Here is a 12934-nt window from a genome sequence, read left to right as displayed (position 1 = left end):
TTCATCTAAGTAACAAATTATCTTGTCAAATATCAGTCATTTCCAGTTAAGACTGTTGCTTAGCACTGTGCTACATGGAAGGGATTTAAATTACTGGTCAAGGGGTGATTCTCAGCAATGGGATCAATATATAAGACATCTCTCAAGAAAATCGACATTAAGAAAAGAGGAAAACTTAATGACTAAAAACAATTTAAATAAAAACATTAATATATGGGGAAATGTTTGGAGAAATGGCTCAACAGTTAAGAGCACACACTGCTCTCACAGAGAAACAGAGTCAGCTTCCTAGGACTGCCAGTAACTCCAGCCCCAGGAGACTGGACTCCCTCTTCTTGGCCTCCACGAGCCCTGTACTCATATGTACCCACACTCACACATAATTCAAAATAAAATATTTTTAAGTGAGGTAAAAACACAAAATCAAAGATAGTACTTTACTGGATTGAAAGTGCTGAGATGGTACACTGGTCAAGAACACTGGCTGTTCTTCCAGAGGACCCAGGGTTGATCCCAGTACCCACATGGTAGCTCACAGCCATCTGTAACTCCAACTCCAGGAAATGTGATTCCTTCTTCTGGCCTTATCAGACACCAGATATGTATATAGTGTACAGACATAACATGTAGGTAAAATACCCATGCACATAAAAGTTTTTCAAAATGCTGAAAACAAAGAGATGATATGTCAGTAGATTTTTAGCATATTATTTGAAAAGTTTTAGGTTTTATCATTCTCTTTTTCACTAATTCCTGGGATAAGAAGAGAATTGTAGAGACATACATTATCATATTATAACTTTACTTTCTAGTTGGAAAACAAGAAAATGAATGAAGTAAAATTCTGAACTTGAGTATATTGGATTAGGTATTTTTGGTGGTTTTAAGTATTAGGGATACTACCTTATTTTGCCTCATTAAGTAACTGATAAATTACTTGCCAACAGATAGTCACAAATGTAAGAAATACAATTCATGGATTCAAAAAGCTTCATGGGCGAGCATTTGATGACCCGATTGTGCAAACTGAGAGAGTCAGGCTTCCCTATGAACTGCAGAAGATGCCAAATGGAAGTGCAGGAGTAAAGGTGAGCTTTGTGTTTGCACAGTACAGCGGTGTCCTTAAAGGAAAGAACAGTGTGAAGATGTTGCTATTACAACTTGAAGTATAACTTTCTTTCTCAGACATAATACATATGTGCATCTCTTCTGAATTATTGTCAACTTGTCACAAGTTAGAGTTATTTGGGAAGGGGCACTCTAAGTTGAGAAAATGCCTCAAGTTCTTTCCTACAGGTAAATCTGTAATACAGTCTTCTTAGTTATAGAGGTGGAAGGGTCCAGCCCATTGAGTTTTAGAAGAGGATTTTGCCTAGAGTAGATGGAAGATTTTAATAGAGAGAAATAAACTGTTAAGATAGTTCATGGATGCCCCATGAGAATAAAAACAGAGAGAGAGAGAAAGAGAGAGAGAGAGAGAGAGAGAGAGAGAGAGAGAGAGAGAGAGAGAGAGAGAGAGAGAGAGAGAGAGGGAAGGAGGGAGAGAGAGAGATTCTGAAGGCAGGCTTTGCTGTAATCTGCAGCCAAGCATTGCTAAGTGGAGCTGGATAACTGAGCTATGCTACTGGTAACGAAGAGGAGAAGTAAGTCTGATATTGTTTAGGGTTTTGAGGTCCTGGTCAGTAACCACCTAGAAATCTTACCTAGCAGAGATTGCAATTTAAGCTCATTAAAATATTTTGCTTTTATTCTTGAAAATAAAGCAGAAGGGCTGAGGATCTATTTAGCTCAGTGGTCAAGTACTTGGCTAGCAAGTACAAGTGCCTGAGTTTGATTCCCAGCACTAGGAAAAACAAATCACACATGCAAAATAGGTTGTATTTTGTGCATGGGCTGGGGAAAACTAAGTTTTAAGAGAAAACTAATTTTAGAGCAATAAAATTTTGTATATTCTTAATGAGTGGCTGTAGGATAGTTGAAAGACTGTGGAAGTGTCGGTTCTGTGTTCCACTGTCTCCATTTTTGGAAGCTGAGTATTGCTAGTCAGCTCTGTGCATTTTGTTCACTTGTTTTTCTTTACAGATTTGCTTGAATGTACTTAATACCCATTTCATCTAACCTTCAAATACCCTTATAAAAAGAAGTGTTGAACACCTCATCAGCCAGTTACTGTAAGACTATGTGGCTTGATTCACTCTCTTCAGTGTTACTCATTTCTTCTTACCCCCTTATTTTAAAGGCATTTGTTACATAGGTATTTGTTACATAGGTATTTCTACATGGGTTGGAAAACAATAAAAATATATTTTAGTTGTGGTTGAAAATCATTCCTGTATAATTTTATATATACCTATTTTTACATATTTACACATCTAAATGTATTGCTAGGCTTGAGAGCATTCTACAGAACTCTTTCAAAGGTTAGTGTTATGGAATAAATGTGCACTCTGAGGATCTAGAGGTAAAGAACATAAGCTTATATTGGGTGACTTTTACATAGTTGTTTTGCTGGACTTGGTGGTGCACACCTTTAATTCCAGCACTCGGGAGGCAGAGGCAGGCAGATCTACAGAGTGAGTTCCAGGAGAGCAAGCACTACACAGAGAAACTGTCTCAAACAAACAAAAAAGTTTTATGCAAGTTCTTCAGATTACTTTGTATTGTATTTTGTGGGTATGGTGTTTTGCCTGCAGTATTTCTGTGTTCATGTCTGTTGCCTTCAGAGGGCAGATTCCCTGGAGGTAGAGTTATGATGGTTATGAGCTGCCACGTGGTTGCTGCCATGTGTTGAATGCAGGTGGTTTGGAAGAGCACCCAGTGCTGTTAACTGCTTAGCCCCCTCTCCAGCCTTGCTCTGCTTTACTTTTAAATGCATCAAAAAGGTTAAATTTTCAAGTACAGATTCCTTCCTCAAACTAATCTTACATCCCTAGATACAACACAATTAGGTGATAAAGTGTAGCAGATATCTGGTCTCCATTAATCTTTAAATTTTATACATAATCCATGTGTGTTCCTAGGAATTTTGGTGTATTACAAGCACACTTTCTTCATAAGGATTCTTTTCCTTTATTTTCCCAGTGTCTTAAATTTTCTCATTTCAAAAACATGTGACTGATGCTTGTATGTTAAGTCCAAGAGTGCTGATTTTAAGAATTTTGTTGTTTTTCCTTCATTGTTTACATCAGACATGGAAAATTAATGATAACAATTAATGTTTTTTGTGGATGAGGATCCACAAGTTTAGAACCCTCCCCAAAGTAATGTAATTGTTTGTGTGGAGCTAAGTGAGAGGCATGCTCAGTCTTACTAATAACCATCTGTAAGGAACGGACTACTGTTTCCACTGTGGTGTGAGGTGTGCACATGTGTTGTGTGAACAATGACTGAGTGTACCAATCTTGATTGTAGGTTCGGTACCTGGAGGAAGAGAGACCCTTTGCAATTGAGCAAGTCACCGGGATGTTATTGGCTAAGCTTAAAGAGACCTCAGAAAATGCCCTGAAGAAGCCAGTAGCTGACTGTGTGATCTCGGTGAGCTGCAGGGTACTGACATCAAGGAGAAAAGGTTTTCCCTTGTAATTTCCCCTTTTGGCCAAAAAATAACTTACAGTGACTTTACTTTTTTAAAAACTACCTTATTTCATTAAGTTTAGATTGACTTTCCTATAAACTCGGTTCTGATAATCAGTGAACCTTCAAAAACCAAAGTGTTATTTTTTTTAGTCTTCCTAAGGAATAAGTGATAGCTCAGCAGGTAAAGACCCTTGCCACCTGAGTTTGAGCCCCCCGACCCACATGGTGAAACCTGACTCCTGGGGGTGGTCCATTGATTCTTCATGATGTCATATTCCTTTAATCCCAGCACTCAGGAGGCAGGGGCAGACTGGTCTACATTGTGAGTTCCAGGATAGCCAAGATATATAGTGAGAACCTGTCTAAATAAATAAAAACAACAGCAAACAAATAGTTTAAGTTGAGGGCCTGTGAGATGTCTCTGAGAAAAAGCACTTGCTGCTCAAGCCTGATGGCATGCATTCAGTCCTCATGTGAAGGTGGGAGGGAAGGAATTGCTTCCACATAGTCGTCCTCTGACTTCTAAATACATGTTGTGGCTTTGCACAGCCCCCACACACACATAATAAAAGACGTAGTAAACTAGGTACTGTGACTCAGTTCGAATCTCAGCATACTGAGAATTTGAGGCAGGAAGATTGCACATCAGTGCATGAAGGCATTGAGTTATTTTCTATATTAATATATTCAGTAATTATCTTTTAAAATTTGGGGGCTAACTAGACAATGGTGGCATATGCCTTTAATTCCAGTAATTGGGAGTTAGAGGCAGGTAGATCTCTGTGAGTTTGAGGCCAGACTGGTCTAACAGAGCTAATTCCAGGAAAGCCAAGACTACACAAAGAAACTGTGGGGGATAAATCAAAGTGTTTCTTAGCTTGACATAATTAAGTATAAATAAATCTTCATACATTTGAAGCCTGATGTTAACATTTTAGTGTAAATGCACTGTTTTTAATGGCTGTAAAATAGGGTTTTTGTAACTTCTTGCAGGATGCATTTTCCCTCCTTGGAAATGCAACCACTTTAAACACTTGTATTTCATCTTCTAGTTGTATATACATTTCACAGAAATGAAAATATGCTCTGCATAGGGGTGTGTGTGTGTGTGTGTGTGTGTGTACTGGTTGTCTATATGGGCACCATTTTCATGCCATGCCATAGACAGCAAAGGAGGGCCTCAGATTTGCTGGAACTAGAGTTACAGGAAATTATGCTTATCTGGGTGGGTACTGGGAACAGGACTCTAGTGTTCAAACCATATCTCCAGCCTGTGTCCTCTTTTTAACGTAATATACTATTCCATGATTATGGAGATGTAGCTAATTTCAGCTACATAAAATTTACTATATGAATATAATATATTAAATATTCCTAATCTAATTTCATCATAGTCTTGGGTTTTCAATTTTCATTATTGAAGATGGACTAGTATTTTATTTATTAACTTCTTTTTGAGACAGGTTCTTCCTATGTAACACTGGCTGGCCTGAAATTGACTATATAGATCAGGCTGGCCTCAATCTTGAGATCCTCTTGCCTCTGCCTCCCAAGTGCTGGTATTAAAGACATGTACCACCTTGCCTAGGAGTAGTATTTTAATTATCTAATATATTAGTCAAGTTTTCAATACTGTATCAAAATAATGGAGGCAGACTAACTGTAAGGAAAACATGTTTATTAAACTCATTCATTTTTGGAAGCTTAATTTAATAATGAGAAACTATTACTTTGTCTTGTGGTGAGGATATAACAGCATCGTCGTCCAGATTATGTTTGAAGAAAAGACCCGATTGCCAATGAAGAGTCCACACCTCTCAGTCTATCGCCTTTCCTAAAGCACACCTCTCAGTCCATCACCTTTCCTAAAGCACACCTCTCAGTCCATCGCCTTTCCTAAAGCACACCTCTCAGTCCATCACCTTTCCTAAAGCACACCTCTCAGTCCATCGCCTTTCCTAAAGCACACCTCTCAGTCCATCGCCTTTCCTAAAGCACACCTCTCAGTCCATCTAAGCACCTTCAATCACAGTCCACCTCCTCAAGGTCCACACTGAGAACCCGCACAGGAGCATAGAGACAGCTGTCTACAGCACAGTAACCAGATTAACACGGGCTCCTTGGAGTAAAGAGAACTGGTGATCCTGTCATGCTAACTATATTTGTGTTCACACCCTGGGTCCCATCTGTGTGGTATAGAAACGGTCAGACTTAAGAACCTACACTAGTATTTTATGTTGATTTCAAGTTACGTGCTCTGCAGTTACTAGTAAAGTCTGTGGCACTGAGGCAGTAACTTGTGACTGTTCTTAACAGATCCCGAGCTTTTTCACCGATGCAGAGAGAAGGTCTGTGATGGCTGCAGCTCAAGTTGCAGGCCTAAATTGTCTGAGGCTGATGAACGAAACCACTGCAGGTTGGTATGGCCACTTGAAAACTGCCATCAGAAAAACAGCATTTTTTTCTCTCTACAGCTTCTTAAAACTTTTGTTTATAATCTGTTGCTTTGGAATACAGAATTTTGGTTGAACTCACATTTGAACTTAACGGTTACTGCTGAAACTCTTTACAGATAAGTATGGAAAATAAAATGTTAAGTAATTTGTGAAAAGCTAATGTAGGTTGAATCTATTTTACTATACTGTATATTAGAATGCAATATAAAAACAACTTTGTTTTGTTTTCCAAAGGACAGCTATACAATCATTAACCTAATGTTTGTCCTTATACAGTTGCACTGGCATATGGAATTTATAAACAGGATCTTCCTTCATTAGATGAGAAACCAAGGAATGTTGTGTTTATCGACATGGGACATTCTGCCTACCAGGTCTCTGTTTGTGCTTTTAACAAAGGAAAACTTAAAGTGAGTAACTCAGTTACTTTCTGTATATAACGATGAGTATGAGTATACAGTATGTAAAGACCACACACTTAACAAGTGGGCTCAAAGCCTTATTCTGCCTCTTAGAAACATAATCATCAAGGCAGGGCTGGGGAGATGGCTCAGCAATTAAGAGCACTTGCTGCTCTTGCAGAGGGCCCAGGTTCAATACCTAGCACCATGGGTGGTCCACAACCATCTGAAACACCAGTTACAGGGGATCTGAGGCCTTCTGACTTCTGAGTAGACTAGGCATGCACATGGTACACACACACACACACACACACACACACACAAACACACGCATGCACACGACGTACCACATACACACATAAGCAACGGATTCATACGCAAAATAAATTTAAATATATTCGTTTTATGTGCATATATGTGTATATATACATATATATACATATCCTCAGCAAGTTTCTTAACCTTCCTTGACCTTAGGTGCTCGCTTGCACGTGTTTTCTCTCTCTCTCTCTCTCTCTCTCTCTCTCTCTCTCTCTCTCTCTCTCCTCTCTCTCTCTCTCTCTCTCTCTTTCTCTCTCTCTCTCTCTCTCTGTTGGTTTTTTGAGACAAGGTTTCTCTGTGTAGCTCTTGCTGTCCTGGAACTAGCTTTGTTAGATCAGGCTAACTTTAAACTTAAAGAGATCAGCCTGCCTCTGCCTCCCCAGTACTGGGATTAAAGGCATGCACCACCACCCACCTTAGGTTCTCTCGATTGATAACAAAATCCTAGAAGTTGCCTTTAAAAACAAAAAAGTGAACCAGAGTTTATAGAGTATAAATAAAGGAGTTAACTTCCAAGGAGCATGGGTGACTCATCAAAAAGCCCACCCAGCTGGAACTTCTATGAGACTTGTAGGCTGCTTGGCCTCTGGAGCTTCTCCTAGGATTTTTGTAGATATAAAATGCTTGAAATCTGCAGCATCTAGTTGTTCCTATGTGTTATATATCTTTGTTGTTTTTGTGTTCATCTGTCGGGTGCACTGTTTGTTTTGTACTTCATGGTACTATAACAAAATCCTTATCATTCCTGGCCTCTAGTCTTAAATTTTAACTTAGTAACAAAGGTGGATTTTCCCTTCCTTTTTCTACTAACTTTAAATTGTAGCCATCTATACTTTTTTCATCACTGAGTCTTGTTGAAGTCTGATAAAGTCTGTGGCCTGATTTTTAGTTGAATATACGCATGCATTATCACATGGCAAGATGATTTTGTATTTCATGCTGGGCAGCACTGGACCCTGTGGGTATTCTGCTTTTATAGAGTCTGTTGGAAAAATGCCACCAATATAGTACTTGCATCATAGTGTGGTGTCCCATCTTAGAAGAAACTGCTGAGGAGCCATGCCTGCAGAAGAGTAACTCCCTAATCATAAGGTTGAGTCGCCTTTTTTCTCAGGGAGAGGGGCTAGATATACTGGAAGTCTCTGACTTACTGGCCTATACACAGTGGTCAACTGGTAGTTTGGTGGAAGGCAAGTTATTCTTTGTTTCTGTTTCCATTTTACTCTCTTGTATATTATTTTGTTTCACATTGTAAAACTATAGCACCTGGGAGACCATAACAACCAGGTACCTCCTGTTGGGGTTCCCCAAATTGAGGAGGGGTCCCCAAGCTGGATTCATCACCCCAAGAATCAAGAGTCCACAAGCCAGTTGATGCAACACACAAGAGGCTTTAATTAGGCATCTGCAGATGGGCCTCTCGGTCAGCTTTTAGACCAATTGACCCCGAGGTTCAGTTACAATCAGCTTTTAAAGACAAAAACCACAAGCTTTTGGGAGGGGTCCCTATCTCGTGATGGGGGAAGGGGGTACTTAACTCCTGACCCAGGGAAGTAGATGTCTTCCTGACCTACATGTTGTAAATTCCTCAAACCTTGGCATGAGTTAATTATCTCTCCCTAAGTAAATAGTGTTATCTCCTTGTTTGCCCATCTCTGACACCCTGGTCAGTTCTTCACAGATGGTCAGCAGCCCATAATTGGCCTTTTGTGGATTTACAGCCCTTCTGCAATTAAGGTTGCTAAACCATACATTCCATTCTGTGGTATGGCCGGTTCCTGGGATGGGGTCCTTTGTTCACTTCCCAAGTTCTCTAGTGGGGTGCCCTCCCTGTTTAAGCTTATATTTTATTTCTATAAATTCGGGGTCTTTCATTCCTACCTTATGTCTAGTTCTTTTTTGGAGGGAAGTGTGTGGATTGAGAAATGGCAGGCAAAAAATTAAAGATACTAAAGAAAAAGAGACACAGGATAGATTTGGGAGGGCATTCCAGTGAATACTGAATTTGCCCCAAGTTTATTTTTCAAAGTCCTTTTATATCCCAAGCCAAAGGAGAGGGCAAAAGACTTATTTTCCATGATACAAAGAGCACTCAAAACATCTCTTAAGAAGCAAAACATCCAGCACTCATACCCTTAGGCCAAACGCCCAGTTGTCTTAAGTAAGACATCCTTTAGTAACTTCTTAGGCCAAACATCTGTTGTTTGACCTTGAAGGAATGAAAACAAGCTTGAACTCTGTAACCTTATGTCAAGATGAAGTGCAGCTATTTCTCTGGGCCCCAACATGGAAATAAGTAGGTTACTTAAAAGATCATCACCAAAAGTTTAGGTACTAATCTGGGATTTGCCTGGTTACATATAATTCTGTAGATCCAGTCTTCTGATTTTTTTTTCTTGGAAGCTTGTCTCTTGTATGCACTTAGGACTTAGAACTGCTATTTGTCCTTAAACTTCATTTGGGATTCAGTTTATTAGAGAACCAGTGAATGTAAGTTAATGAAATTGTATTTGTCACTCAGTTATTTCAGAATTAGAATTGCCCTTCTAAGTTGTGTAATAGATTTGTGTAACTATAGGGCAAGTAACAAAGATGAGAGAGCTATTTGAACCAGGTACAAGAGATAATTTAATCCAACATTTGGCACCCATGATTTGACGAGTTCTTTTGGTTGACCTACAATTTTAAGAGCGTTTTGTTTTTGGCTTTTGGTTTTGTTTCTTGTGTATGGTGTTTGAATACAAATGGCTCTCAGAGGCTCACATGTTTAAATACGTGATCTCTAGTTGGTGGAACTGTTTGGGAAGGATTAGGGGCGTGACTTTGTTTTAGGTGGTGTGTCACTGAGGTTGAGCTTTAAGGTTTCAAAAGCCTATGCCGTTCCTAGTTTGTGCTCATTAACACACTCTCCCTCCCACCTTCCTCCCCTCCCCTCCTTCCATCTTGTTTATGAGTCAGAATGTAAATTCCCAGCCATGCCATGCCTGCCTGCCGCCGTGGTCCTTTCCATGGTGGTTTTGGGCTCTAACCATCTGCTAGAGAGAGCTTCATACAAAGTAGAACCAGCCTAAGAAACAGAAGTATGTTGTAGACAGCAAAGCTGAGAGGGCAGAGCATCTGTGCTCTTTGATGAGATATAGAGTTCAGGAGTTAGAGATTGCCCTGGAGTGTTTGATCTTACTTTAATCCAATATTTCCTTACTGTGTCCATCTTTTGGAAAGGTAATGTATATTCTATGCCAGTTTGTTGGAAGTATGTAATTTTCTTTTTGCTTTTTAATTTACAGGGGTTACAATTAAAAGATTGCCTTGAGTCTCAGAAGAGACTTTAGACTTTTAATCTGTGAAAAACTAGGACCAAATGTATCTTGCTTGATGATATGGCCACAAGCCTATAGGGGCTAGGGAATGGAATGCTATGGTTTGAATGAGAATAGCCCCCATAGGCTTCTATGTTTGAACACTTGTCAGTTGGTCGAACTGTTTGAGAAGGATTGGGAGGTGTGAGTTTTTTGGAGGAGGTGTGTCAGTGTTACCTCTCTCTGCCTTGTGGTTGTCTCAAGATAAAATACGTCAGCTTCTGCTGTAACATTGTACCTGCCTGCCTGCTTCCATATTTCCTGCCATGATGGTCATGGACTCAATCTCTGGAACTGTAAGCCCCAAATTAAATGTTTTCTTTTGTGAGGTACCTTGATCATGGTGTTTTGTCATGGCAATAGAAAAGTAACTATAACACTGTATTTTGGAAAACTTAGTTATTTTCTTTCCACTAAACAGGTGTTGGCTACTACCTTTGATCCATATCTTGGTGGTAGGAACTTTGATGAGGCCTTAGTGGACTACTTTTGTGATGAATTCAAGACCAAATATAAGATAAATGTCAAGGAGAACTCTCGGGCCTTGTTGCGGCTGTATCAGGAGTGTGAGAAACTGAAGAAGCTGATGAGTGCAAATGCTTCAGATCTTCCCCTGAACATCGAGTGTTTCATGAATGACCTTGATGTTTCTAGTAAGATGAACAGGTACCGTGTGTGTTCACTTGGAAGAGCTCTTACTGACTTTCTGTTTGGGTAATGTTGGGAACTTTTTCCAGTTGTGTTCTTTTAGAGGGTGTATTCAACTTTTCTTCCCCAAAATAATGATTTTTATTTATTTTTCACAGGGCTCAATTTGAACAGTTGTGTGCTTCCCTCTTGGCCAGGGTTGAACCACCTTTAAAAGCAGTAATGGACCAAGCTAGTAAGTGGAAATGACCAGCTTTCTTTAAAAGTGCTGTTTTTCATTTTGAAAAGAAATTACAACTCATTCATTCATAGAACAGGCCACTAGAATTTCAGCTTTCTGAGCACTTCCCTACATTATTTGGGGTATTTTATGTGATTACATAAGATTTTTAGTAGGAGATTAAATTAGACGAGGAAATAATTGATGTTGTGAAGATAACTTTTAACGTAGTCTTAATAAAGTTAGAAGGTGAAAATTAGAAAGGTGATAACCTCTGGAGAGCTTCAAAGCTCATGAGGAACTTTTCTGTCCTTGTTGTCACTGACATCTGGACCACGGTCAGTGGCATCACAATGTAACAATTTGCCTTTTCTATAATTACTGGGGTTCTTTTAACTTCTTTTGAGCACATAAAAATCCACTTACATGCATACATATAAAGTACATTCTAACAACTAGTGTGCACAAATATTGAAGACTTCTCATTCTTTCACTGAAACACATTTTACTTCCAGACTTACAACGTGAAGACATAAACAGCATAGAAATTGTAGGAGGAGCCACTCGGATACCTGCAGTCAAGGAGCAGGTCACTAGGTTCTTTCTGAAAGACATCAGTACCACCCTAAATGCTGATGAAGCCGTTGCCAGAGGATGTGCATTGCAGGTTAGAACTACTTAATATGTAGTTTGCACAGTGTCTGTGACAGATCTTTTATCTATTCCAATCACCCCATCAATATGCTGAAAGTAAACTGAAGTTACTCCGGGTAACTCTTGTCTGTCTGTCTGCCTGTGTAAAGGGAAGCTTTATCGAATATCTTTGATATGCCTGTCTGTCTCTGTCTGTCTCCCTCCCTCCCCCATCACATGTAGTGTGTGTGTGTGTGTGTGTGTGTGTGTGTGTGTGTGTGTGTGTGTGTGTGTGTATCTATCTGTCTCTGCCTTTGAAGTGCTGGGACTAAGGCATGCATCACCAGGCCTGGTTTTTCTTGTACTTTTAAACTGTAAGAGGATAATGTGTCTATGTACTGAAAACTGAATTCTTGAGATTATGTCCATTAATAATTCCTCTTGGAAGTTTAAAGCTGTTCTTAGATTAGGTTTTGTAAAAACACAAACTATGAGGGCCCTTTTAAACTTTCTTTTGTCATTACAAAAATGTAACAAATTTTAAAATCTTAACAGTTTTTATTATGCAGACATTACTAAGCAATTTAATTATGGTTAACATGGAATGTGACTTGTACTTGCTTATTTGGGTGCATTTCTTACTTTCAGTGTGCGATTCTCTCGCCAGCATTTAAAGTGCGTGAATTCTCCATAACAGACCTTGCTCCCTACTCAGTCACATTAAGGTGGAAGTCTTTTGAAGAAGGGACTGGGTAAGTTATTGTTTAAATATTAAGTATAGTTTATCATAAATCTTCAATTAAATCTTCTTTTTCTAAATCAGAGGGATTTATGCTTCTTAAAGTTTTCTTAAATGTGTGGGGCTCCGTGGTTAAGAGAACTGGCTGCTCTTCCAAAGGACCCTGGTTCAATTCCCAGCACCCACATGACAGCTCACACCTGTCTGTAACTCCTGTTCCTGGGGATCCAACACTCTCAAACAGACATATATGCAAGCAAAACACCAGTGTACATAAAATACAAATAATTTTAATAATTGTTAAATGTGTTAAGTAGTATTAGAGAAAAGAGACTATAAAATTTTCTTACAAACCACAATGGGCATATTTGTTAATTCACATTAGTCATTTTTAGCAGATAGTGTATCTGCCCATGCCTGTTCTTGAATATTCATAAATAAAAGCATACACCTACTCAATATGTACAGGATCATCTGTGGAGCTCCAGTGTAATTTGCTTTTGAAAAAAATACAGGACTTTCCCATGTCAGCAAACAGTAACTACCACAACAGTTGAATATGCCATAGTAAATAGCCAAAG

The 12934-nt window shown here is 39.1% G+C and overlaps 1 protein-coding gene across 1 annotated transcript in view; it reads left to right on the top strand.

Annotated features, from left to right (window-relative positions):
- Positions 1–12934, top strand: part of Hspa4l (heat shock protein family A (Hsp70) member 4 like) — a 43103-nt gene that overhangs the window by 7475 nt on the left and 22694 nt on the right. The window contains exons 4-11 of the mRNA XM_040754459.1: positions 948–1088; positions 3412–3534; positions 5893–5992; positions 6309–6442; positions 10535–10779; positions 10920–10996; positions 11497–11648; positions 12263–12366. Coding sequence (XP_040610393.1) covers positions 948–1088; positions 3412–3534; positions 5893–5992; positions 6309–6442; positions 10535–10779; positions 10920–10996; positions 11497–11648; positions 12263–12366 — 1076 coding nt within the window. The remainder of the gene's footprint in view (positions 1–947; positions 1089–3411; positions 3535–5892; positions 5993–6308; positions 6443–10534; positions 10780–10919; positions 10997–11496; positions 11649–12262; positions 12367–12934) is intronic.

This window comes from Mesocricetus auratus, unplaced genomic scaffold (assembly GCF_017639785.1).
Source record: "Mesocricetus auratus isolate SY011 unplaced genomic scaffold, BCM_Maur_2.0 Super-Scaffold_100011, whole genome shotgun sequence".
Taxonomy (NCBI): Eukaryota; Metazoa; Chordata; class Mammalia; order Rodentia; family Cricetidae; genus Mesocricetus; species Mesocricetus auratus.
Note: the sequence above shows the minus strand (reverse complement) of the source record. Positions and strands in the feature narration are given on the sequence as shown.